The sequence below is a fragment of the Trichechus manatus genome, unplaced genomic scaffold, assembly GCF_000243295.1.
Source record: "Trichechus manatus latirostris isolate Lorelei unplaced genomic scaffold, TriManLat1.0 scaffold00122, whole genome shotgun sequence".
NCBI lineage: Eukaryota > Metazoa > Chordata > Mammalia > Sirenia > Trichechidae > Trichechus > Trichechus manatus.
The window spans coordinates 1011894-1039373 of NW_004444058.1; the positions used below are offsets into that span (position 1 = coordinate 1011894).

Below are 27480 nucleotides of genomic sequence, written 5' to 3' on the forward strand. Positions count from 1 at the left end.
AACAAAACCAAAAGCTGCTTCCTTGAAGATTAATAAGAAAGACAAAACATTAGCAAGACTGACGGTGAAAAAAAAATGAAATGAGAAGAACTGAGAATTAACTACAGATACAAGATGAAAACATAAAAAGGACTATTACGAACAACGGTATGCGAATAACTTTGACAACTTAGAAAAATGGGTGAATTTCTGGAAAAATATAAAATGCTAGGACTGGTGTGAATAGAAATAAATTCTAATAAACCAATAAGTAAATGCAACTAGTAATCACAGACCTCCACTTCTCCCCTACCCCAGTAATCCTAGGGTACAGATGTTTATACAGGTGGTTGTGCCAGACTCTCAAAACACTCCTGATCTTATCTATTATGAATTGTTCCAGAAACTTTAAGTAGTGGGAAGGCAGGTCAACTCATTGAATGAGACTGGGATGATCTGGATCCTAAAACTGGGTGAGGACAGTACAACAACAACAACAACAAAAAATTACAGACTCAGTTTGTGTATGCAGAAATCCTAAATAAAAAATCAGCTATTCAAATAAAAAAATATTTAAAAATATCAACTTGATCAGTCTTGAATGATCCGAATACAAGGACAGTTTAACCTCAGAAAATGTGTCTATGTACCTGGATGAGAAGAGAAATCTGATGATTTGTCTTGATAGAAGCAGGAGTATTCAATAGAGTTCAGTGCCTGTTTAGGATACAAATTCTTGGAAAACTGGGTACAGAAAGGATCTTTCTTGATGGTTAAAGGCAAGAATCTACTGTAAACATCCTGTGGAGTGAGAAACAAATGAATTCAAGTCTCTGTTTAAATGATACCATCTTAAGAGATGCCTTCTGTGACCCCTAATTAAATATCATCCGGTGCTGCTGTCTCTCCTGCTCCACATTAATTTTCTTCACAGCCCTAATATTATATCCTGTATCCTGTCCTTTCCCATTATGGCACAAAATGTGGACAGCCAAGGGCTTTGCTTGCTTCACTATGTGACCACCTGGAATGGGACCCTATTAGGTAGGGACGCAAACATTTGTTGAATGAATAAATTAATTTCCGTAACGATCAAGAGTGGGGACAGCAGTGCTTCAGTGTAGAATTCTCAGCTTCCATGCAGGAGACCCAGGTTTGATGTCCTACCATTGCACCTCATGCGCAGCCACTACCCGTCTGTCAGTGGAGGCTTGCGTGTTGCTATGATGCTGAACGGGTTTCAGTGGAGCTTCCAGACTAACACTAGGAAGAAAGTTCCAGCAAGCTACTTCTGAAAATTAGCCAATGAAAACCCTATGGATCACAACAGTTTGATCCATAACCAGTCATAGGGATGATGCAAGACCAGGCGTTTTGTGCAGTTGTTCATGGGGTTGCCATGAGTTGGGGGCCAACTGGACAGCAGCTAACAACAACAAAAATCAAGACTCAGAAGATGTCTCATTATCACTCCCTGCCCCGAAGAGTTCTGAAGGCCCTGGTCAATACTATAAGGAAAACAAACAAGAGCTACAAAGATCCAGGGCGAAGAGAGAAATCTATCATGTTTTGAAAGGGATATGGTTATCTCTGTAGAAAACCCAAAAGGGTCTGCAGACATTATTATGTCTCATAAGAATTCAGCAAGGTTGATAGATAAAGATTAACCTATAAAATCAATAGTTCTTCAACACCAGCAATAACCAACTACAGGCAGAACACAGAATAAGATACCATCCAAAATGGCAACCAAACCCAGAAAGTATCTTGGGAGTTTATCTGGCAAAAGAAAGCACGAGACCTTCATAGAACTTTCATAGACCTGGAAGAAGGCCTGAGCAAATGGAGTGGCTGACCAGCATTAAGCCAAAACACAAAATCCTTTGCCGTCAACTTGATTCCAATTCATAGCGACCTTACAGGACAGAGTAGAACTGCCCCATAGAGTTTCCAAGGCTGTAATCTTTATGGAAGTAGACTGCCACATCGTTCTCCTGAAGGGCGGCTATTGACTTTGAACCACTGATCTTTTGGTTAGCAGCTGAGTGCTTAACCATTGGGCCACCAGAGCTCCTTTGACCAGTGTTAGGGAGGACCATTTGACACTGTAATAAAGTCACTTCTAGTCAGTCTTTAAATCTGATGCAATTCCAGTCTGTTCCATCAAAGAACCCCTGACAGAGTTCACAGGGGACACCCGGAAGGAGCAATCTGTGATGTCTAAATGGGCAAGGGTTTGATATCAAGAACGAGGAAGGATGGTGACAAATCCACAAGGAGAGAGAGAGGTGAGGATGTGAGTGTTCACAGGACATAGCCTCCCTAAGACCAGGGACAACAGTTGGAGAGTCATGGGTCCTGAGTGAGGCTGAGAAGACAGGAGCCCTCAGGCACTGTGGGGAATGACAGTGGTCAGCCCCAGAGCAATGGGGCTGCATTAATGCCTTTGCCCTGAGGACCCACCAGCAATGCCACTCCTGGACACCAGGGGGTGCCCAAGGACGCTGGCCCCCATGCAGAGGGAGTTGGGGACAACCCAGCAGAATCGACAAGTGCAGTGAATGCACATGGTGGCGGAATGTTCTGGAGTGATCAGAAAAAATGAACCAGATGTGTATGGAGTAGTAGCACTGGTAGGTCCTAAAAACCATGTTGAGTGAGATAGAAATTAGGATGAAGTCTACAGCACGCACCTTTATGAAAACTACTCCCCCACCCCAGCCAAGGACACTATTTTTTTACAAGGACACCCAGGTGTTTGAGGAAGCACATCAAACACATGGAGGTGGATGGGGTGGGGGGTGGTGGTGAAGGGAGGGGTGGGTTAAGGGGAGTGCTCACTGAGGCCCCCACGGGCTCTGGGCCCCCTTGGTGATGGCTCGACACTGTACCTCACACCCCCTCCCCAGGAAGGGGTGGGTGGCCTGTCCAGCCTGTGACATTTATCCTGGTCATCTATGCTTGGCACCCGTGTCTCCACGACCCGCCCACACTTGTTCCCCTTCCCCAGGAGGCTGCTCTTCCTGCTCAGGCCATCTCTGTGGGGAGGGGAGGGTGAGGATCTGGCTCTTCTCATTCACTCCGAGCCTCAGCCTCCACACCAGCCCTGGCTTCCCCTGATCCCCATGGCCCTGCAGACACCCATCCACTGAAGTGCTCCCGAGCTGGTCAGAAAGGCCCGGGGGGTGGGGTGGGGTGGATGGACATCTGGGCATCGCTCAGCCATGCCTAGTCCACCAGGGCCCAGCACTGGGCACAGGCACTGCTGTGGGTCCTCTGGGTGCTCCCGAGGGCCCCACAGCTATCCCCACAGCCCCCTCCCCCCGCCACTGTCCTCCAGGCTAAGCATTTTAAACCCATTGCATATGAGGAAGAGACTCTTCCCCACTTAGCAGACTAGGACACTGGAGCTTAGAGGGTCCTGCCCAAGGTCACTCAAATGAGGACGGGGCAGATTCCGACCAGTGGCTGCAGTCAGTGGCCTTTCCTCCGAGGCTTGCCGAATCAACTCAGTTCCATTGACTGAAAACGTCCTAGAAGGGTACTTGGTTGAGAATGGATGGAGGGCTCCCCAGGAGCTACAAGGCAGCGGTCAGACCGAAGCCCCTGGGTTACAATGGCAGCTGGTTTACACAAAGTGCTGTTTGCCCGCTCCTGCCAGACGCCCTTCTCCCCTCGCCTTGCTGTCAGTCAGCCTGCGCTCTGGGAGAAGAGCAAGGCATAACCAGCCCAAGCGGGGAAACTGAGGCCGGGATCCCCTTCTATTTTCTGCCTGGGGGAGTCGGTGGGGTTGGGCCTCGTCTCTGGGACGCAACCCCGGACCACGCCTCTTCCTGAGACCTTGCCCCGCCCCATCCTGCACAGCCGCTCAGACCACAGTCCAGCCACCTCTGTGCCGCTATGAGCCAGACTGCAGCCTCTGCGACAGGCTTGGAGGTCTTGGGGACAGGAGCCACCACCCCTCCTTCTTGGTGCTGCTGTCCTAAGGCACCTGGCCCCGTGGGCGGGGTTCAGAGAAGCCCCACCCCCTTTGCTCCACCCACCACCCCAACCACTCCCACAGCAGTCTTCCCTCCTTCCTCCTTAGCAGGGTCCAACAGCCAAACCCACTTCAGGTTGGCAGTGGGGAGATGCACCCCTGGATTTCAAAACAGAAGCAGGGCCCCACCTTGTGATGCAGAGGATCTGGGAGAGCTCTCAGTAGTATGCTGGGCACCTCTACCCAACCACAGCGCTGTCCACGCTGAAAAAGGGCAGGAGCTTTGGCAAAGGGCAGGAAGGGTGGGTGGGTGCTGCCTGGGATGGCAAGCCCCAGTCTTCCCTAGCCTGGCCCAGCAGCTTCCCCCGCCCCCAGGCACAAATGCCATCTCTCCTGGGAAGCTCTTCCCCAGACCAGGCTGCTGACCAACTCCAGGTGCAAGCCCAACTGCCTCCCCACCTGCAGGTCCCAGGGGGTCCTGGGTAGGGGTCCTGGGAGGGGAGGCCATGAGGCCCCCTGGTCAGCCTTCGGTCCTCATACCACGCATGTAGGCCCTGCCTGTGGTGATGTGATAGGTGACGGGTAGGCCAGAGCCAGGGGCAAGTTCCGGGCAGACATGAAGGGGTGCCAGTCCCGGCCTGGGGCACCCAGCACTGGGATGACTCCATATAGAGGCCCAGTCCCAGCCCAGGGCACCCAGCACCCAGGTGAGCCCATACAGGAGCCTGTCCTGGCCCGGACTGGGAGACACACGTGGCTGTGGCCTTTGCCTCGCTCCGAGTGACTGTGGAAATCCAGGTTTTAAAGAAATACTCTATTTGGAAACCTCAAAGATACAATTACCAGGCTGGCCTTGCAGGCCCCCTCCCTGGCTGGCCCTCCTCTTGGACGATGGAGCAGCCCTGGGCACCACGGGGGTGGGGATGGGGGCTCCTTGTACCACACAGGTTGGGGGAGCAGAAGGGCATGGGCCCCACATTGTCCTCTCTGATCACCCCATGTTAGCATAACCCCCTGGGGAATGCATGGGGTACAGGGCCAGGAAGGCCACACCCTGGGCAGCTAGGAGCTGGGAGCTTGGGGTGGGGGGATGGAAACGGTGGTGGGGCCCAGGTGGGCTCTTCCAGCTGGACTTGCAGAGGTCAGACCTGGCGTGGCCTGCCCCTTGATCGCCTGGGAGTGCCTCCGAGGAGGGCAGTGTGGACCTTTCCTGTGAAGTGTCCGGGGGAGGGGCCTCGGGGAAGACACAGGCACCATCAGGGCCCTTGGGACAAGCCAGGTGCTCCTTGAACCCCAGGCACTAGCTAGTCCACAGCTGCAGCCCCCAAGGTGCTGAATGACTGTCTACACATCTGTCTCCATGCGCAGCCGCTCCATTCTACGCACATTGTCCTCCACGGCCACGCGGCTGGTGATGGAGCGGGCAAAGGCTTCGGGGAACCAGCCTGTCTCCCCGTCCCGCAGCCGCTCGCCGTACAGCCAGCCTGAGCAGAAGAAGGGGTGGTGAGAGGGGCCTGCTCTGGATGGTGGCACCCCCAGAGCTCCTGAGCTGCGGCTCCAGAAGACGCCAAGGCAGGCAGTCAAACACTAGACCTTCAGCCACACAGGAGAAATGGGACAGAGGTGACCAGTGACGGGCTTGGGCATTAGCACTTTTGTTCATGGTGTGGTCACAGGGAAGGAGGTTGAGGGCTCCTTCCTCCCTGGAAGGAGCTACCGCCCCCAGGCTGAGGGGCACCCCCAGGGAGTAGTGGAAACCCCTCTCCTCCCAGCCTGAGAGAAGACTGCCAGCCAGCCAGCTTGTGACCGCTGATAGGGACATGAGAGCCCCTGAGGGAGCCTGCTGCAGGGCCTTCAGTAAAACCCCAAGAATGCATGCCTTACCTACTGCCCACCTCTGCTTACAGGGCCCTCCTCTGGGCCCCAGAGACTCCCTCAGCCCCTGCCCCCTGCCTGCAAGCCTCTGCCACGCTTACCGTCCTCCTGCTCCAGGACCAAGACCACGTCCGCCTGCTGCAGTGACACCTCGTCCGCCTGCTTGGCAAAGTAGGCCTTGGTGACCTCCACCTGCAGCAGGTCTGCGGGGTGGGGAAGAGGCATCAGAACCAGGACCACCAGGGGAGAGGCCCCGGAGCTCTGCAGCTCCCTGATCGGGCAGGGTCCACCCTTCCCAGCTTATATGTCCAGGGGCTGAGTCCCAGTGGGGCTGGGGAGCCTCTGGGAGTCCCCGGACACGGAGAGGTGGCAGCTTGCTGACTGCGGGCTAAGACGGCCCCTCCAGAGGCTGTGGGACAGGCTGCTTCCACTTTTTGGGCCAAAGCTCCCAGCCTCTAAGGTGACAGACCTAAGGGCCAGCCGCCCTGTGGCACGAGCCTCAGTTTCCCAGCTATGGAGTCGTGTTCTCTCCCGTTGCAGATGGGCAAGGCCCTGAGCATGCCTGGGTCCCCTCACCTGGGCAGGCTGCCCTGGACTCAGGCTGTGGTGGGCACAGAGGGCTGGACCATGCCCCTTCTCTCCAGGCTGGGAAGGGGGCTATGTGCCCCTGTCCTTAAGCTCACCTCCTTTGTTGGCATGACCTTGCCACTGTCTCTCTCTGTGTCTCAGTGCTGTGATCCACCGTGCCCGGTCACTCCTGCGGACCAGAGAGAGCATGAGTGAGGCCCTGAGGCTGGCCTGGCTTTGGCTTTCCCAGCTGATGACCCCTCAACTTGGCCCCCAACAGGTCACTTCCTGTGTGGCACAATGGGAAGATGGAGAGGGGTCCCTCAGCTTCCCATCCGGAGTCCCTGCTGCTATAGGCTCAGCCACAGCCACAGAACTCGAGGGTCCCTGTCCCCTCCCTGGGGGTGGCTGGGGGTGTGAAAGTGTGCCACCCACAGCCCTTGGATGCGATGGGCACCAGGGATGGTGTGAGGATGCTGAGGAAGGTGATACCATCTAACCACCCACCTCAGCACTCACTGCCCAGCATCCCCTGTGGGCAGGGCCTGAGCCAGGCATTCCAGACGGACGCCTCCTCAGACCTCCTGATGACCCCTGTGCTCAGGCCGTCTCCCCACCGCACATCAAGGTTGCTGGGACACAGAAAGGGCTGGTCAGAAGGTGGGCCAAGGGCAGGGTGGGCTTCGCCCCAGGCAAGCCGCTCCCAAGTCACACCTGCCCAGGGTTATGGGGCCAGGGGGCAGCTGCAGACCCAGTACCCAGCCTGCTGGCCCCAGGCAGCCCATTTCCCTGCGCTGGGCCCGAGATCCCTGCTCCTTGACCATCCTGCTGTTCAACACACTTGCCTCAGTCTCCTCGTCTGGAAGGGAGGCCCGTGCTGGCCCTGCAGGACGGCTTGGAGGAGACACGAGGTCCAAGCCCCTTCCTCCCTCCCACAACGTTGACGGAGCCCCACTGTGTGCCACACCTGTTCTACATGCTGGGGGCCCTGCCTTCCTGACACTCCCCTGCGCTGGCTCACTGTCCGCCTTGGTACTCCTGCCTCAGGGCCTTTGCACGGCTGTACTCCGCCAGCAACACTCCTGCCCAGGTGCCTACGGTGTCCTCTCTCCCGCAGGTTTTTGACCCAGACCTCACAGTGTCCATGAGGCCTTTGCCACCAGCTCCCCCACTTGGGGCTCCCTTTCCTGCCTAATTTTTCCCCTTAGTCCTTACCCTTCTCATATACTAGAAAGTTCAGTTACTTGTCCTGGAGGGCAGCTATGCTCACCACTACCCCACCACCACCAGTTCCTCATTTTGTACGTGTGTCCTCTCCTTTGAATGTAAACTGCACAAGAACAAGGCTGTCAGCCCTTCCGACCCCATCCCTGGTACACACCAGTGCTGGCTGTGTGCTCCTGCCCCATCCCTGGCACACACCAGTGCCGGGCATGCAGTAGGTGCTCAGCAGACGTTTGGGGAACAAATAATGCTGAGCTGATGGACCCCGCCCTTCTGGAGCTTACAGCCAAATGGGCAATGCTGGGAGCTGGGGCCTGAGTGGTGGGTCTTACGCAGAGTCGGTGGAAAGCAGGATCTGCTCCTGGCGGCCCTCGCTGTTGCGCAGCATGGTCACCAAGAAGGAGTACGGCACAGAGGAGGTGCGGTTGCTGCTGCCCGGCAGAGGGAAGTCCGAGGGCTCGATCTTCTGGACCTCGATGTGTTCTATCTGGGCATAGTCCTGGACTGCATAGCTGTCCTCGCTGTCAGGAATCAGGCCATCAGCTGGATGCTGCAGACGCGGGCCTGGGGCAGGCAGCCTCAGAGCATTGCCCTCCCACTCCGTCTGCAGCAGCCAGGGCCTGGCCCCGAAGGTCTGTTCCAGAGGAGCTACTACCCACCCACCACCCCCCGAGCATGGAGAACAGAGGTCAAGCACGGTCAGGTCACCGAGGGTCTGCAGGCAGAAGCCAGAGCCAAGCAGAAGGGTGTGTGTCCTCGAGCAGAGGGGCCCAGGCGGCTGTGGACAGACCAGGCTGGGACAGGGTTACCCACCCTGACCTGGCCCCAGCCCCCCTCCTTGAGTCCAAGGCCGGGGCTGCAGCCTCACTCCCCATCTCGGTGTCACCCCCTCCATAGTGGGATGCAGCAGCTCTCCCCAGAAGCAGGCCCACCTCTTCTTCTTGGTGACCACCAGAACATCGTTGAACAGGAATAGGTAACAAGTCAGCCGGCTGGCAATCTTTCGGAAGAGTCCGGCGTCTTCCACCAAGGAGAGCTCTCCACGCTTCAGCAGCCACCGGGAGGCGGAGATGAGCGCGAGGGACTGGGGACAGGGCCGAGGGTGAGCAAGGCCCCGAGTGGGTGGGGGTCAGGGTGTGCGGCCCAGAAGGACTGACCTTGGGCTGCAGACTGGTAACAAATCCTGTCCTAAGAACAGGTGACCCAGCTAGCCGGCCCGGCAGGGAACATAGCTTCATCCAGGCCTCAAACAAAGGGCCATTCAGGTGGCCAGCAGCCTCAGCCAGGCCCCAAGGCTGACGGAGCACCTACTGTATGCTCCACCCAGGCTGGGCATGAGGCCTGGTCCAGGGCTGGGCACAGGAGCACCAAGGACAGCCTGCCTGGATGGCCCTGCTCTGGCATCTGGGGGCTTGTCCTCACCCTGGGCTGGATAAGTAAGGGGCACTGGCAGGGCAGGGGCTCCCCTCCCCGCCATGCTGGGCCCCCACAGCACTCATGCTAGGCATGGGGCTGGCACTGACCTGCCCTCCCGCCGACAGGGTGGCCCTGGGGTGTGTGGTCAATGTGGGGCTGAGTTAGCCCGGCAAAGGGTGTTGGAAAGATGAGCGAGATAGACCAGGTGCTGGCGGGGGTGCAGGATGAGGGTGGTCTACAGGAGGCAGTGGGGGTCCCCGTGGGGCACAGAATACACTGGGCATGGAGTGTGGTGCTGGGGGGCCCAGCTGGGATGCCCAGTTACCCAGAGCCTGCCAGAAAGGGGGTGAGGGAAACACAAGAGGGGAGCAGTGCTCTGGGGTCTGATGGGCCAGAGGCAGGCAGGACGGGAAGAATGGGTGCAGGGAGCAATCGGCTCCCTGTGCAAACTCCTTGGCTTGACCCTGCCTGGTCCCCGACCTCACACTGACCCCCACTCCCCGCCGAGCTTCCAGCCTCCTCATTGAAGTCCGCGGGTCACCTGGTTGATGGATAAACAAGGCTGGCCCACTGGCAGGCAGGCAGCTCTGGTGGGGAGGGGAGCCAAGCCTCAGGGGGCAGGGTCCCTTCTGGATGTGCTAGACTGGGGTGGCCAGAATCAGGCCCAGCAGCCTCAGACCCTTGGTTCCTGGGGCGCAGCTGTTCACAGGTGGGGCTGTCTGCTCCTCGCGTGTCCCCTGACCTCCCACGGGAGCCCTTCCAGCAGGGGGCGGAAGCCCGAGTGACTCGGTGCCTACGGTGGGGCACTGGCCCACTCTCTGGGGTGGCTATCCCCTGGACAACACAGGGATGAAGCCAGCCTGTGGGATCACGGGGGACCCGGGAAACAGAGGAGTTTGAGCCCTGCCTGCTTGCAAGGGAAGTCTAGGGTTGTCCAGCCCTCCCTCTCCCAGTACCTAAGGACAAGTCCTGGCCTTACGGGGAATTTAAAACCCGAGCTGGGCTGAGGCCGCCATCCCCACTGGTCTTGGGCTAATTGGGGCCCGTTGCCCACCGTGCCTTAGGCTTGGCCACTTGGCCCAGGTCCCCCGCTGCCTGGGCAGCCCTGGGGGTGGGGGGCACAGGCCAGAAAGGGAGGGCTGGGAAGCTGAGCATGTGTGGCCAGGGAGGCAAAGGGACCCACCCAAGTGGGGCTAGAGGCACACTGCCCAACGTGGCACCCGTCCTACAGGCCTGTGTGCAGCCCTGACCCCCGGGGTGTGACCCCTAACACTGGGAGGTGTGACCCTAACTTTAGGCCTAGGATGGCAGAAAGCTAGGCCTGGCAGAGGCCCTGGGAAGGCGGGGGTTGCGGGAGGTAGCATGAATTGCCAGCTCACCTTGATCTTGCCAAAGTCGAGCTGCTTGTTCAGCGTGTACATCTGCTCTGTGCGCTCCATCGTGCGTGCACCCTCGTTGCATTGCTTCACCAACTGCCAGGCAGGATGCATGCGTGGATGTTGGGGGGTGGCAGGGCGCCCCACCGCCCACCAGCCCTGGAGGGGGTGCTGGGCACGATCCTGGTCCACCGATGGACTGGGGCGAGCTCCACTCTTGCTCTGGGCCTCAGTTTCCCCATCGATACCATGGAAAGCTCGGGATAGATAATCTAAGATCCCTCCTGGCCCCTCCCTTGGTGTCTCCACACCCCTTGAGTGGTGGAGGGAGGTAGAACTCAGGCCAGCCTCTGCCTAGACCCAGCCTCACCTTACTGATGGCCTTCATGGCGCGGCTGGCAGCCTTGTACCTCTCTGGGTGGCCCTGCGACTTCAGGCAGAGTGTCTGGAGAGAAGGCACCAATGTGAGGGCCAGGAGCCTGCATGGGGCAGGGGTTCCCTCCAACACAAGAGCCCGTAGGTCAAAGGTCGGCCTCCAGGGGTCTCCTGCCAACCCCCCAAACAGCCACTGCACTGCCCAGGGCTCCAGCCAGGTCAGGCCATGTTGGATGGGGCCCCTGGAGCTGACACATCCCCTCTAGGACACCCCTGTCCTATCCTTGGCCCTCTCCATCCGGCCTGGGGAGGCCCCCAGGCAGCCCCCATTTCTGCTTGTCCCCATCTCTGTCCCGTGGGCTGACCATGCCACGAAAGCCCTGAGCCTCTGTTCTTCACCCACGACGTGGGGATGACCCTCGTGGTGCCTACCAGCCTCAAGGGTCAGGGAAAGAGCAGGAGGCGGCCCCAGCCGGGACCACTGGCATGCAGGGGTCTGGGCAGCACCAGTTTCGACTCATCAACATGGAAACACTGGCAGGGGGAGCATGTACAGTGCACGGTTGTTACATCAGCCACTGATTATTACTATTATTAAAGTCACCTCGTGACCATCACCACAATCATTGAAACAACAGCGAGGCGAAGCATGGCCAAGGAGCAAGGAGACAGCAGAGCTGGCCCTGAGCGGGGTGCTCTAGCGGGCCCAGCCCAGACTCACGTCCATCAGGAGGGGCAGCCGGGTCACCCTCTGCATGGGAAGGATGAGGAAGGAGATCATGGGCAGGCCCCCGCATGCAGGCTGCCGCTCGATCTCCTGCAGGGCCTCATGGAAGGCGGCGTTGCTGCTTCTGCAACAGAGGACACAGCATTCCTGAGGCCCCATAGAAACCAGGCAGGAGCTAGAGACTAGGCTGCAAGCAAGAGCACTTAGGAGACCAAGGGGCGATCCCTGTCCGAGCCCAGGCTTCCCGGGGCCCTGGGGATGGGCACTCACATCAGCCTCTGCAGGGTGCGCTGCTGGTAGACCTCGTTGGAGCAGTAGACCACGTAGGGCTGGAAGTGTCGCTCAGCGTGCTCCTCCAGGATGTCACTGATGTCGTCCACGCACACCTGCTCCTTGTGCCGCTGCTCCAGGTCCTCGAAAAACCTATGGGGGTGGTGTGGGGGTGAGGGCATGGTCCTGGTGCGCACACATTTACACACAAACACACACATACATATGCATGCACACACATGCACACACATGCATGAACATACAGTGCACACACATACAGGAACACAGTGCACACACATATACACATGCACCAATATGCATGCATACACATGCACAACACACACATGCACACACATACACACAAATGCACGTACACACAAATACACATGCAGACACATAAACACATTCATGAATGCACATGTGTGCATGCATATGAATATGCACATACATGAATATGCACATACACACATGTACTTGCACACACACTGTGCCTGGCAGAGGATAAGCTGGGCTCCCAGAGGTGGCTGGGGCTCAGTGGGTCACTGTCTAAGCTGAATGGAACCCCAGATGGGAGCCAGGCCAGGGCCTAGCAGCTGTTAAGTCACAGCTGTCCCAGGACAACCCTATGAAAGATCAGCTCTGTGAACTCAAAATAACTGGGTGTGTAACTGTGGCCAAACCTAAGGCCACGTTTTGATGAACATTTGATTCTGAGGGGCATTGGGACAGAGACCTTGGGCAGAGACCTCATAACTGGAAGCCCCGCCTGCCTTGGTTCCCTGGGCCGTGGGTCAGAACTGCCATGGTCTACCCGGGCCCTGCTCACCTTAGTCTAGCACAGGGCGGGGAGACTGAGCACCATGGACAAGCCCAGACCCTGTATCTGGCTGGAAGGGAAACTGAGGCCCAGGGAAGGGGAGGGGCTTGCCTGAGGTCAGGGAAGTGTTGAGGACTGGCTAATGGGCCTGCCCGGATGGCAGGGTTAGGCAGCGTGAGGCTGGGACCTGCTGGCTGGGACCTCCCCCAAACCCGCCGGGCAGTGCTCCTGGGACCCCCTAATGGTAGGAGCCACATCCCCATGGCTGGGCATGCTGGGAAGGGGGCGCAGAATGCTGCAGAATGGTCCAGCCCCTGGGCCACCTTGCAGAGTGCTCACCCTGCCCCCCTGGGTCCCCAGGGAAGCATCCAGCTGGGAAGATTTTGAGCCCTGTGCCCACCCCTCCACTGCAGAAACAAGCGCAGGGATAGAAACTGCCCACAAATCAGGGGAGATGCAAACTGCCCAGCCTCCTGGTCAGGCAGAGGGGCTAACCTGGAACTCTCATCCCTGGAACTCCAAGGGGCTGTGCTCCAAGCATGCAGGAGACCCACCTTCTCTGCAGGGTGTATCTTGCTGTGAGCAAGCTGGCTAAGGGTTGGGGGCAGGGCCCGGCTGGGCTTCCTCTGGGCCTCCATGTACATGGACCTAGGCCCAGGGAGATGGGGATGGAGCCACTGGACGGGGCCAGGCAGGGCCATGGGATCGTGCAGACCCTGAAGGTGCCGAGCCCCATGGCCCCACCACCCCTCCAGGCCTTGCCGCGTCAGCAGGGCCCAGAATGGCAGCTCCCCTCCTGAGCAATTTGTCCTCTGAGAAGCCCTCTGCGCTGCCGGCCTCTCGGCCTAAGCCCAATCTCACCCTGACAGCCGGCGCCTCTCCCACAGTCGATTGTGTTTGAGGCCCTGATGATTTTGCTCCTGGCCTCGTCGATTGGTTCTGTGTTCGAGACCCTACTGATCCGCTTAGCCCTGCCAGCGGTGGCCTATCTTGAGGACAGAGATAGCCAGGCTAACATCTGAAGGGTGGAGGGCAGAGTCCCCTCGCATGAGACATGGAGGCAAGCCTGCCCCATCCCTCACCTTCTATCTCCCCTGCAAACAGTCTGACAGTGGCAAGGGAGTGTGCGGCGGCAAGACAATGGGATGTGGGGCCGTGCCTTCTCCAGCTGGTTGGCCTGGCCCACACAAGGGCTCACACAAGGCGAGGGACAGACTGGTCCTGCCAGCCCAGGAGGACATGTGGGGGTGGGGCCGGGAGGAGGTCACAGCTCTCCGATTCTGAGGCTGGCAGAGATTTCCAGGGCACCAAGGGACCCTCCCCTCCAGCCTGCCCTGGACCTGGGGCAGGGGCACCACTCCGTAGTGAGCCTATCAGTCGGTGCCCCACTTGCCGCCTAGAAGGCTCAGGCCTCACTCAGTTATCAGGGCCAGTGGGGGCTGGGCCTGGTGACGGCCTTGGGGGAGGGGAACCAGGCCTGGCTTGGAGGCAGGTAGGGGTCCCTCAGGCAGTCCCTGCTCTCTGGTCCTCAGCCTGATCCTCCACCAACTCCGGGAGCACGCTTCCTGTAAGTGGGACATTCTCAGGCCAGCCCGCCTACTTTGGGGACAGTGCATCAGCATCAGGGACTGCGGTCCCCACAGACAAGGACCCATGGGAGCGGCAGCCCCCGCTGCCAGATGCAGGGTCATGCGTGTGCGTGTGTGGGTGGGTGGGGCGGTCAGCACCACATCTGGGTGACTTGCAGGTTTCCGGGGCCTGAGAAAGGTCTGAGGAGCGGCGGTCAGCTGCTGATCCAAAATAACGTCAATTCTCAGGGGTGGAGGGGGCTCTGCCACGAGTGGCAAGGAGTTGCTGTAGGGCCCAGCTTGGGGAGGGATCGGAGCGTCCTGGCCCCCGTCCCCCCTGGGGGACAGTCAGAGACCCTGCTGAGGTCAGAAGAGAGGACAGGCAGGCCTTTGGCCCCCTCCCTCATATGTGGATACCTGCACAACAAAGGGTCAGGACCAGGCAGGGGGTGGGTGCGGGGTTGAGAACTTTCCATGGCAGCCGGTTACTGAAGTCCCTGCCTCAGGGACGACGGTCACCCACCCCCCGCCCACAGCCTGACACGTCCCTGGGTGGGAGGCCCACAGGAAGCAGATTCCTGGGTGGGGCTCAGCAGGAGCGGGGTAGACACTGATAACCAGCATCCACCATGTTTGGAGAGTATGTCCCGCCTGGGTTCTGGGCACTGTGCCCACCCGATCATGCCACTGACCCCACCAGCCAGGGCGGTGGCAGCCCTCCGGGCTAGTGAGGCGGCTGAGGCTGGGGGTTGGATAAGCCGGGGTCTTGGGGGATCAGGGCAGAGGGGGTGAGTCCACACAGTGTACTGTGGGCATGCACCCTCCACAGGGTAAACACACACACATACACACACACACACGTGGGCCTAGGCCCTCCGCAGGGTAAATACACACACCCTCACGCGCACACACACGTGGGCCTGCGCCCTCCACAGGGTAAACATACACACACACCCTCACACGCACACATGGGCCTGGGCCCTCCACAGGGTAAACACACACACACCCTCACATACACACACACATATGGGCCTGCGCACTCCACAGGGTAAACATACACACACCCTCAAAACACACACATATGTGGGCCTGCACCCTCCAGAGGGTAAATATACACACTCACACACACACACGAGGGCCTGTACCCTCCACAGGATAAACACATACACACCCTCACACACACACACACACACACACGGGCCTGCACCCTCCACAGGGTAAACGCACACACATCTTCACATATACACACAAGTGGGCCTGCACCTTCCACAGGCTAAACACACACACACGAGGGCCTGCACCCTCCACAGGGTAAACACACACACACCCTCACAACACACACTCACGTGGGCTTGGGCCCTCCACAGGGTAAACACAAACACACCCTCACAACACACATGTATGTGGACCTGGGCCCTCTGCAGCGTAAAATACACACACACACCCTCACACGCACACATGGCCCTGGGCCCTCCACAGGGTAAACGCGCGCGCGCGCGCACACACGCGCGCACACACACACACACACACACACGGGCCTGCACCCTCCACAGGGTAAGTATACACACACACAGTTGTGTCCATGCCCTCCTCATGGTAAACACACATATTTACAAACACACTTTTGCAGGCCTGAGCCCTTCAGAGGTGCATACACACATGCATACACACACACTCCTGTGCACGCACCCAGCCCTCCTCCCCACCCCCGAGTCCTGCAACCAGAGCCGGTGGCCAGCTCAGGGCCACCAGACACCGCTGGGCAGAACAAGACCCGATGGCTGCAACCTGAGGCCGCGTCTGAGTCGGGCAAGTGGCCTGGCTCCAGTCCAGCCTGTGGGCCCCACATCCTTGCCAGCACCAGCCTAGACTCCCCGCCTGTACTGCAGGCATTGTGGCGGCCCTCTGTGCCCACCAGAGGGGTGGCCATGCCCTTTGAGAGCACTCCACCTGGTGTGAATGGTTGGGTGAGGGGGCACCATGATCCCCACAGCCCTGGTGCCCAGCACAGCCCTGGGACCCGCTCTTGGTGGCCTCAGGGCTGCAGATGCAGACCCGAGGTCTCCCTGTGCCCCGACCTTCCACCCTGGTGCTGGAGGCCCAGAAACCGCAGGCGTATGGGTGTGCGGGGGCTGGGGCACGAGCTCACTTCTGGCTGGCCCCCAGGACGTCCAAGATGTTAGAGAAGAGATGGTGGTGCTCGGTCTGGGTCACCGTGGCCCGCAGCTCCTTGGAATGCAGGAATTCGGCCACCAGGACGCCCAGGCTGTGCTGGTAGGAGAACTCCGAGGTCAGGATCTCAAAGATGGCCTGGGTGAGAGAGAGAGAGACGCTGGGCCATGCAGCCCACCACGTGCACCAGGCCCCCCGAAGGAACCGCTTCACCCCACAAGGGAGCGCACGGGGGCATGCTGGGAACGGGGCACAGACGAGAAGACAATCTAGGGTACGAGGAGTGGGCAAGACACCCGGACAGACAACCGGGCAGGGCTGGCAGGACGGCCACTGTTGGACATGGGCCCGGCATGGGCCTGCACGCAGGCTCAGTCGCCCATGAGCCATGTGACCCTGGCCAGGATACCCCCTGCCCTGTCAAGAAGGGGGTGACAGGAGCCCTACCCGAGGGCCTCGAGTCAGGGACATGCAATAGAAGGCTCAGGCCGGGCCTGGCATAAGGGAGACGCCCACAATGGTCTCCACCCTCACGGGGGTGCCCGCCCCAGAAGCACCAAGTGCACAATGTCCCTGTGTCCGTGGTCCCCCGTCCCCAGGCGCCCCCCCTCACCTCCTGCCTCTTGCGCTCCTCTGCAGGCAGCATGTCCAGGATGCCCGACTCCACCACCTGAGAGGGCAAACAGCCCGGGGAGGGACACAGTGAGCTCCCACCTCCTGTCCCCTCCCTGCCCTGCCCCCTACCAGACCGGAGCCCACAGGGAGAACAGAGGCCCCGGGAAGGTGGGAGCTTGGGTGGCCTGGGCACGGTCACCCGAAGAACGGCTGTAGGTGGGAGTGCTGGGAGACAGGCCTCTGGGCTGGCAGGTACCGCCCCTGCTTCCCTGTGGAGACTACCCTGGGCACTGCCTCCAAGGAGCCTGGGGCAGCCCAGGAAAGCGTGATGGTCCCGAGGGAAAGGCTGGCGCCCCCGACCTCATCTGCGGGTCTGCGCCAGGGATGGGGAGACAGGAGCCTGCCCAGGAGCCAGTGGGGCTGGTGCCCCTGGACAGGCTGTGAGGGCTCAGCTCCAGGTGAGGCCATGACTCAGACACCACCTGGGCCAGGTGAGTCAGTGCCCTTGCATGGAAGTACAGATCACTGCCTGCCCCAAGCCTCTACCCTGCAGGCACTCTGGCAGGAGTGTGGCTCACTTGGGCCACTGAGCCCTGTCCCTGCACAGCTGAATCAGGCCAGGCCTGCCGCACCACCCAGGGTGCCCTCTGCAGGGCCACGCCGTTGTACTCAGTTCCTTAGTGGGCTGGGGGCCCAGCCCCTCCCGCCTTCCTCCTCCAGCCCTGTGACTCCGCCGAGATCTTCCAGGCTGGGGTCAGAATCTCCTGCAGCTTTCCCTGGCACGGATCCCTGGACCCCACCCCAGACCGGGGAGAGGTAACAGCCCCTCCCCCCAGCTCCTGGAACCCAGCTGCGCTTGGCAGGTGGAAAAAAAACGTGCATTTCCAGATCTCTCCCTCTGCTGGGGTGGGACTCCCCAACCCCATGCTGGCTCTCCCTGGCCAGAGGTCCCACAGCAATGGCATGGAGCATGGGGGGCAGACACAGCACTGCCTCCCATGGAGATGGACAACAAGGAGCCCCTTATGCTGCAGACACCCTGGCTGACGGCCTCCACACAGGGCCAGGCACCACCCACCCGCTTGCCGTCCCCACCCTATGGCACCATCAGGGTCTCGGTCACCAGTCTGCTGATCTCTGGCTGCAGCCATGCCCTCCTGGGTACTGTCTGCAGCCTCCTGCCCTGCACTTGTTCAGAGCACCAGGGCTCCGTTCCCCATACTGTCCACCGAGCCCCTACAACCATGAAGGGCAGGATGGCACCCCGTTCTCAGACGCTGAAAGGGAGAAGGGTGGGGCAGCAGCTTGGCCGTGGGGCTACGGCCAAGCTGCTGCCCCAGCTGAGTCCCAGCCCAGGGCTCACTGCCTTCCCTGCTGCCTCCTCCTGCTGACCCTCCCAACCCTTTCCTGGTGTGGCCCCTGGGAAGATGGGGCTCTTGTGCTCCCAACTCCTGGCAGGTCAGTGTGAGCAGGGCACATGTGTCGGAAGGCAAATACATTGCTCGCTGTTCTCTCCCCACTCAGGCCAGCATGGCAGTATGGCTCTGGGGCACCAGGAGGGAGTGTCCCAGGCCAGCCAGGCACTGACATGGCACTTTGGGGGTGGGCAGGGCTGAGTGAACCACCACAGCTGAGAGAGGGTCTGCCACAGGGCCACCTCAGCCTCCCTTCCTGGCTGCCCTCATAGACCCTACCTCGGGCAGTTGGCTCCAGGTGACCTGTGCAGGCCGGTAGCTCTTGACCACAATGGTGTCCACCTTCTGGGGGCCATTGAGACTGGTGTTGTCCTCAAGCACGTCATCATCCGACTCGTGGCTGGTGTTCAGGCCCCGCTCCCGGATCTCCTGGTAAAGCTGGGGGTCTGCGGAGAGGGGGAGTGTTACCTGTGGGCTGGGGGGCTCTGAGGCCTGGCCCTCCAGAAACCCACAGGCTGAGCCCTCCTGAGGGGCCCCCAGAGCCCCTGTGAGCAACAAACGGCGCAGGGTCCCCCAGAGCAGGCCACCCTCAGGCCAGCTGGCTTCCATGGCGGTCAGGGTAGGAGAGGTGGCAGCCCCGTGCAGAATGTGGCACCTCTAAGTAGGGCCAAGCTGACCAATCTGAGTGCCTGAGGGGCCTGGGGAGGCTCTGGGTGGGGCTGTCCCAAGGTCAGGTCCCACAGGCCCTCTGGCTGGGCGCCCCAAGCCCTTGTGGTAACCCCTTCATGTCCCCCTCCCACTCTTCGCTCTGAGACTCATGCCATCCCTGCCATTCTCCTGGGACACCTTTCCCCCAGGTGTGCATGGAGGAGGCCTGGGCCCCGACACCCCCTCGCAGACCAGGAGCCCCATCCAAGACTTGAGGGCAGGCAGGCCGGCAGGGCCCTCCTGGATGGACCCCATCCTGTCCCCAAACTTCACGATAAAGGCAGTCCCTGGTCCGGCCCCAATGCCCATGTCTTCCCAGCCCTTCACACCTGGAAAATGCCCCAACCTGGCTAGAGGGACATGTATGTCTGGCCCTTCCCCATGGGGGTTCTGCTGGCATCCCACCCTCAGCAGGCTAACATACATCCTCTGGGCCCCCCGAGACCTCTGTGGCTCCCCGCACAGCATCCAGCAGAGATTCTGTGCCCATTTCACTCAGCCTTGGCCCCCCAGCACAGCTACGATGGGCTCGGCACACACATGGGGTGCCTGACAAACGTCTCCTGGGAGCTCTGTCTGTCCCCTGCGCCTGGGATTTCATGGATGGTATTCACAGCAAACATTCTAGACCTTTCCAGAGCCATCAGCCCAGCCCTGAGAGCTCCAGCCCCTGGAAGCAGAAGGATCCCAGTAAGCAGGTCCTCTGTGCCACCAAGCCCAGGAGGCCTTGCAACCCAGGTCGGCCCCAGTGGTGAGGTGAGCGGCAGCCCAAGACCAGCTCCCACTGGGGCCTGAGCCCAGCCCATTTCCATAGCCACACTCACCATCCTTGAAGGAGCCCTTGTGTGCACGTTTCCGCCCTATCGTCTTCTGCAGCAAATGAGAGACATACACCACATCAGCAAGGCCAAGGACAGGGGCAGCTCTATGGAGATCCTTCTGCTCTGAGTCCAGAAACCCCATGCTCAACTTGTGCCAGGCATGCAGAAGGTGCTTAATCGTCTATGCCACAAGGGGTGACTCAGAGTCGCCAAGCAGGGACAAGGAGGCTCGGCCAAGGTGTAACTTTGGCTCAGAGCAGGCAGAGGCAGGCGACTGAGGGCTGGCGGTTCTGGAGGGCTGCCTGGAGGAGGAGGCAGGGCTGACATAGTAGAGAGGAATGCTGGGGGAGTGGGGTGTGGGGCCTTGGGAGTACGAGTGGGCCTGAAGGGAAGCCCAGTGCAGGACAGGTGTGGCTGGGAGGGAACTGAGAAGGGACACTGGGGGGTAGGTGGGATTAGGCTGCAGACAGGGTCCCTGGGAGCCAGGGACCTGGGATGGCAGTTAGAGCAGGGACTGGCCCATGAGTATCCGGCACTCAGCATAGGCCGGGCACCCAGAGGCTGCTAGAGGAAGGACAGGAGGGTGGAAGTGAGTATGGGTGGGCAGGGCTTCAGGAGGCCCCCAGCTAGGTGCCCAGCACTAGCCCGCCCTTCCTGGCTGAGACACACCATTTCCTCCACCTCGCAGACGTGCTGGTTCTGGGAAGGCAGGGGCTGGTTTCTCCAACAAGCCAGGGCCTGAACTCCCCATGCTGGTCTGGAACGTGCGGCACTCCCAGCCACGCCGGCCTCTGCACCCTCAGCCCTGCAGCCCCTCCAGGCCTCCTCAGATGTCCACACCCCACCCCCTACCCAGATCTCTGAACAGGCTGCAGCCTCTGCCCTCCTGTACCTGCCCCTGTCCTTCCTCTGGGACCCTCTCTTGGCCCCAAGGCTGTGAGCGCCCCGTCCAACATGTCTCCCTGTCCGCAGCTCCCCAACTGCCCTGGGCGCTAAGAACTCTAGCTCTGGGCATGGAGTGGATGCTCAGGAAGCATTTGCTGAAAGCAGGAATCCACAGCGAATGACTGAATGAAGCCTGCAGGCCAGGCCTGGGTGGTGCAGAGCATGTGGGGCGCCAATCCCTGGGGTGTAGGGATGGCAGCAGAGGTCCTGAGCTGGGTCCTGGACCCAGGCCTCTCAGGCAGGCCTGGAGGGGAGGCCAGTCCCACCACCCAACCAGGTGTCTCTTTAGACCGAGGACAGTGTTGGCAGCAGGGGCACTGGGGGCCCTGCCCATAACTTCAGTCGCCCCCATGGCTTGACTAGGATACCACTAGGTCAGCGCAGGAGCCATGGGCAGAGGAGGCCGTGGTGAGGGGGTTGGGGCAGCAACGAGAGCAGACGCCACTGCTCAGCATGCCTTCCTCCCAGCACCCTGCATGGCCCTTGGCCCCCGTGGCCACTCTGTCTCCTCTTGAGACCCCCCAGGTTTTGCTCTTGTCGACTGCACTTACAGATGGTAACGCTGGGGCTCAAGAAGGTTCAGAACTTTGCCAGGCTCACCCAGCAGGAAGGCCCCACCCCAGGTCTTCACGGAGGCAGCAAGTGCCTGGGGCTTCCAGGAAGGGGTCTGGGCAGGCCTCAGCACAGAAAAGCCTGGGGCCAGGCCTGCTTCTGTGCTCCACCCTTGAGAACCTTCCAGGCTGCTGGAGAAGCTCCAGTGGTTCGATTCTCCTGCCCCCATCAGCTCCCGTATCCCATCCCCTGCCGGTCTGTGGGCCCACCAGAGTGGGAGACCAAGCAGGGGTGGGTAGGGGCCTGAACTTCATGTACATGCTTGCAAAGGCCAGTCCCGAGTCAGGCAAGGGACACCAGGGTCCAGCGGCCCAGGGACATCTAACCTCCTGGCTGCAGGTACCTGAGTGCCGGCTGCAGGGGCATGCAGGCTTGAGCTGGTGGCCCAGCCTCTCCTGACCCTGGATGGAGCCCCTTGGGCAGACTGAGCCAGGGCCGGTGCTCCACAAACTCATCACAAACACCTGCCATTCAGCCAGCCTGCTTTAGAGAGGCTTAACACTGCGGCTGAGAGCGAGGACTCCAGAGTGGGGCCTGGGTGAGATCCTCAACCTTCCTCAGCTGCTTCATCTGTGAAAGGACTGCCTTTACACTCAGCACACAGCCTGGCCACTGGGCCCAACTGGATATAGCCCCATGCCTGCAAGCAACAGGCGGTCACTAAGTAACAGCGGCCACGATGAAGATGATGGTCAGGCCCCTCCCTGCCTACAAGCCCCCTCCCATCGTCCAGCCAGACGAGAGGTCCCTACCTTGTGTTTCATCTGGGATCGAGAGGGCGGCTGGCTGGGCTCCTCGGCCAGCGCCTGGAGCCGAGGGCTGAGCTGGGTGGGGCCCCCCTCCCTGCCCGGTGTTCCCGGGCCTTTCATGGCCGCCCGGTAGGATTGGTTCCGTAGGTTCCGCCTCAGGGTGCCCCCTGAGCCCGTGTCTACGTCCATGTCGTCCAAGGAGAAGCTGGGGACCGAGAAGAGCCCCGGGCTCCGCCGGGCGGCCTCCTTGCTGAGCGTGGCTGCCCCGAAGCTCTGGTGGCGGGCTGGTGCCTTCGCCCTGCTGTATACGGCCAGGCCCCGGGGTATCAGCTGCTGTGTGCCCATCTTGAGGGCGGCAGGGCTCTGTGTGCTCAAGACGATGGGCCGTGCCTCCACGTCTTCTGGGGGTGCTGGGGTCTCAGGCTGGGAAATGGTCCCATCCCTGACCTGCAGGGAGCCCCGGACCATGGGGAGCCCAGATGCTGGGCTGCCATTTGCATCAAGCCGCAGCTCTGAGTGGAAGCGGTATTCCAGGAGCTTCTCGTCCAAGGAGCTGTCCGAGTGCCGCTGGGACATGCTGGGCAGCCTCGTGGGCCTGGGGAGGGACAGGGCAGAGTGAGGGCAGCCCACGAGGGCATTGCTCCCTCGAACCTGTTGAACAGACACCGCTCTCCAGCCCACCTGACACCACCTGCTCTTTATAGGATCTGCCCTGGCCACAGTCTCATGCAAAGGCCACCATGAGCAAAGGCCACCATGGCAGCTGGTGGCAGCCAGCCATGAGCACATCCATGACCACAAAGTGCTTCCCCGGGGCTGAGGGGCTTGTCAGGGCCAGGCAGGTGGCCGGTTCTCCATCTTCTGGGGCAGAGGTTGGGTCTGCAAGGCCACCCTGTTTGTCTGGTGGGCAGCAGGCCTGCTGAGGAAACCCCTTGAGCTGGGCGGGTGGGTGTGGGCACATGGTGGATGGGCCCCACAGACCTGGGCCGGAATCCAGCTCAGCCACGAGCCTCCTGGGGCACCTGGCCTGCCACCCAGCTCTTGGGATGACTCCCTCATGGTCACTATGGAGATGATCCCGCTGTCCTGAGGAGTTCCCTGAGGCCTGAGTCAGACCATGTGGTGTGACCACAGCATCCGTCTTATGGCAACATCGCAAAGCCGTCATGCCAGCTCTGCTTTGGTGGTTTAGGGGCATGATCACGTCTGGCCCTGGAGGCGTGGGCTGTCCTGTTCCCATTGTGCAAAGGAACACATGTGACCCAGAGGGGCCTGGGGCCTGGCCAAAGACACGGTGGATCCGGATGGGCCCCTGGCCTGTCAGATTCCCTCTTTCTTGTAGCCACCCCACGTGGCGGGCAATACAACCAAGCCAGCCTTCTTATACACGGCCTCCCATGTGGCAGCAACACACCCTCACTCTCCCACATTCCTGGGTTTGGAATGTGGCCGGCCATCCCCGCCTCAGGAAATATCTGGGACCTAGTCCAAGAGTGCCGCTACACCTTGTCACTGTGGGTTCGTAAATGCAGAAGTTGGGCAGGCATTTGCAGAGCTCCGACCCCGAGCCCATGGCCGCAGGACACCCTGCCCAGCATGGGCAGTGGTGCTGGCGCCACCTGTGTATTGCCCCTCAGGCCCATCCCTCCTGGCAGCGTGTGTCCCCACCCCCGCCCTCCCCCTGAGCCCACCTCTGCCTCTGTCCAATCTGTCATCCCTCACCTGCCCCACCTCCAGCCCCTGGCCTGGCACCAGCACAGACAGCAGCCTAGCCCCTGATGCTGTCCATAGTGCTGTCCTCAATGGTTCCCTCTCCTCCTTCCAAGCACAGTGTGGCTGTCCTTCCTGCCCCTTTGGGTAGGGTGTGGCCTGTGACTTGCTCTGGCCAATGACACATGATGTGAGTAGAAGGGATGTGTGTCCCTCCCGGGCAAGGACTTTAAGTACCAGTGCATGATCTGCCATCTCCCCTTCCCCTGCTACAGTGACCACAGACATGGTGTCATGATGGGGTTGCACTGGCCAGGGGCCCTGAGGGCCTGAGACACGCAGCCCCCCAGCTGACTTGGGATGCAGCAGGAGTGGGAAGTAAGGCTTTGCTGGTGAGCACTTACGGGGCTGCTTGTTATTGCAGCAGAGTTGGGCCCATCCTGACTGACGAGGCATCGCTGTCCCCCAGGCACTACAAGCCTCCAGCCACTCCATCCTGATGGTCTGTTCTCCCACTGTCACTATAATGGACTGAATTGTGTCCCCCCAGAACATATGCTGAAGTCTGAGCCCCGGGAGCTATGAACCCGGCCTTGTGTGGAAATAAGGTCTTTGCAGGTATAATTAGTTCACGTGGGGTCACACCGGAGGAGGGGGGTCCTAATCTCTTTATGACTGGTGTCCTTATAAGAAAAGGAAACAGAGGCACAGAGAGACACCCAAAGACAACAGCCATGTGACAATGCAGGCAGAGACTGGAGCAGCCACAAGTCAAGCCAGAAGCTGGCAGAGGCAAGAAAAGGATCCTCCCCTAGAGCCTCCAGAGAGAACGTGGCCCTGCTGACACCCTGAATTCAGACTCCTAGCCTCCAGACAGTGAGAGGGTAAATTTCTGTTGCTTTAAGTCACTCACTGTGTGGCACTTTGTTACAGCAGCCTGGGAAACTGCTACGGCCCTCATCTCATCTCTCTACTCCTCAAGTACCCACAGGGGCTCCTGGCTCCTATCACATGCTAGGTCTTCACACCTGTGAGGGGGCGGCTCTGCCTGGGACCTGTGGAAAACTAATGTCTTCAGTAAGGAAGCAATGCCAGCTCTCTGTGTCTCAGTTTTAGAATCTATACAATGGGGACAACAACAAACACCCACCCCCTGAGAGTACTGTGGAGTCCTGGGAGGAGCAAACAGGTAAGCACTGGGTGGCTAAACAAAAGGTTGGAAGTTCCAGTCCACCCAGAGGTACCTCAGAAGAAAGGCCTGGCAATCTACTTCCAAAAGATCAGCCATTAAAAACCCTATGGAGCGCAGTTCTACTCTGACACACGTGGGGTTGCCATGAGTCGGAATTGACTCCACTGCAACTGGCTTTGGGAGGGTACTGTGAAGAGTCAATGGGCTAATCAGTGTAAAGGGTGTAGAACAGAGCCTGCACCATGGGGCCACCTCTGTGTGGCCGTGACTAACCTGAGCTGGAACAAGGATGGCTGCATGCTGCATGACCAGGGTTGGGGGGAGCCTTGTGGGGCGAAAATGTAACATGGAGACAACTCAGCCTGTTAATTTTTTCCTTTTCTTCTGATAAAAGCAGTATAGCCACCACTCGCCAGGCTTCCTATGTGTTGCCCCAGAACTCTGCAGACACTAAGGCAGTCAGAGGCCTGCAAGAAAGGAAACTGAGGCCCAGGGTCGCCAAGACACCTGCCCATGGTGGCCCGCCTGGAGGTTGAGTCTCGGGACTCAGAGCTTACCCAAGGTGATGCCACCTTCCTATTTTCCTTGTGGACTTGGAAGAGAATGCCAACCTTAGAATTTGCCGGCAGTTCCGTGGGAGTGAGGTTTGGGAACCAGCCCCTCCTGCTCTCAGCAGGGACACACTGCCGGGGGGAAGCAGGGCTGTGAGCGGGCCCAGGGGGCACCACCACCCAGATCCACCAGTGGGTCCCAGCCCCCAATCTACACACTAGCTGCCAGCCTTGGGTCTGGGCCTCCCCCAGGAGGTTCCAAGCTGTGGCCCAGGAATCCCTCTGCCACCACATGACTGACCTAAATCACAGCACAGCCGGGGGTCACCGTGAGGCACCCAGGAAGCCTGGTTGTGTCCCCGATCAGCGCCAGAAGCCACCAAGGTCTCCAAAAACACGGCTCTCTGCTAAAACCACCCCAGAAAAGCATGTACGGCTGAGCCTGTTCTGTGGCCAAGGAGGGGCTGCCGTGGAGCCTGGCTCCCCCACACGGGGAGGGCAGCCTGCACATTCCACAGAACATTCCGGGCCCCGAGGACAGCAGCAGTCACGCCACCCTCCCCCAGGAGCTGGGGCTGTGAAGTGTGGCCTGGCTGGTCCAGGGCCTGGCTTGGGGCGGGGTGGGGGAGCGGTGTGGTGTCTGCACCACCAAGGTTCATTCACCCAGAATAATGCTGTTGAGACATTACCCAGCCTCGCTGGGAAATGGGTTTATTTTAGGCTTGCATTGGTACACATTCCAAGCAAAATGCACCCAAATAGATAGCCAGAAGACGCTAAACTTCAGTGCGTCCTTTTCTTCTTAATGTGACCGATTTCCCTTGTAAAGAAGCCTGGCAGTGCAACAGTTAAGGGCTTGGCTGCTAACTGAAAGGCTGGTGGTTCGAACCCACCCAGCAGCTCCACAGGAGAAAGAGCTACTGATCTGCTTCTGTAAACAGCCTAGGAAACCCTATGGGGCAGCTCTACCCTGTCACATGGGGTCATTATGAGCCTGAATTAACTTGACACCTAACAACAACAAGGCAATTTTAACCTGGGAGGCACTTTGCACTATTATAAAGAACAGGCAGCATCGAAGGTCAGCAGCATTGTTGTGCTCCACCACCCACCAAACAAATACCCCTGCGTGTCCACGAGCCCCCTACACAGAGACCCCTGCCTGTCCATCCACAGTCCTTGTCTCTCCTCCTTTACCACGCCCATGCTGTCTCCCCACCCGTGTCAAGGGCCCCAAGTCGGCTTTCCGTCCAAGCCCGGCTCTCCCTGACCCCTGACCTACGCACACAGCCTGTTGGCTGCAGCAGCCTCTCCCCAGGTTGAGAGCAAAGTTTGCTCCTGGGGCAGAAGACACCCAAATGGGGAACCTGTTGGGCCAGCCATTGCTGGGTGTGACCTCCGTTCCCAGTCAGGTGACCCCACCCAAGGTCCGGAAGCCATTGCCCAGGGCGCCCATTCTGCCTGGCACGGGACTCAGGGCAGAAAGGAGAGTGGGTGCTACCAAGGGATGTGGGCAGTGGCCCCCCACTCTGCACCAGCTCCAAAGAGCCATCAAATCCCGCGGAGGATGGCTTTCAAGGACTGCAGCCATAGTAAACCAGTTGCTGTCGAGTTGACCCTGACTCATGGCGACCTCATGTGTGTCAGAGTAGAACTGTGTTCCATGGTGTTTTCAATGGCTGCTTTTTCAGAAGTAGGTCACCAGGCCTTTCTTCTAAGGCACCTCTGGGTAGACTCAAACCATCAACCTTTTGGCTAGCAGCCGAGTACATTAACTGTTTACTCCACTCAAAACCACAAAAACGAAACCAGTTGCC

The 27480-nt window shown here is 59.6% G+C and overlaps 1 protein-coding gene across 1 annotated transcript; it reads right to left on the reverse strand.

Annotated features, from left to right (window-relative positions):
* Nucleotides 1-5302: 5302 nt before the first annotated feature.
* On the reverse strand, nt 5303-22786 carry ARHGEF16 (Rho guanine nucleotide exchange factor 16). The gene is made up of 14 exons (XM_004384315.1): nt 22214-22786; nt 19908-19953; nt 18655-18821; nt 16959-17015; nt 16323-16483; nt 11789-11941; nt 11513-11642; nt 10787-10861; nt 10420-10512; nt 8557-8708; nt 7957-8145; nt 6517-6590; nt 5935-6036; nt 5303-5442 (listed from the first exon to the last, which is right to left on the reverse strand). Exons 1-14 carry the CDS (start codon nt 22784-22786, stop codon nt 5303-5305), a joined length of 2112 nt encoding a protein of 703 aa, XP_004384372.1.
* Nucleotides 22787-27480: the final 4694 nt, after the last annotated feature.

Coding starts and splice junctions, on each gene's coding strand:
- ARHGEF16 (XM_004384315.1), bottom strand. CDS start 22,786: ATGTCCCAGCGGCACTCGGACAGCTCCTTGGACGAGAAGCTCCTGGAA. Junction 17,016..18,654: donor CCTGGAGCCAACTGCCCGAG/GTAGGGTCTATG, acceptor TTGCCCTCTCAG/GTGGTGGAGTCGGGCATCCT. Junction 8,146..8,556: donor GTGGTCACCAAGAAGAAGAG/GTGGGCCTGCTT, acceptor GATTCCTGACAG/CGAGGACAGCTATGCAGTCC.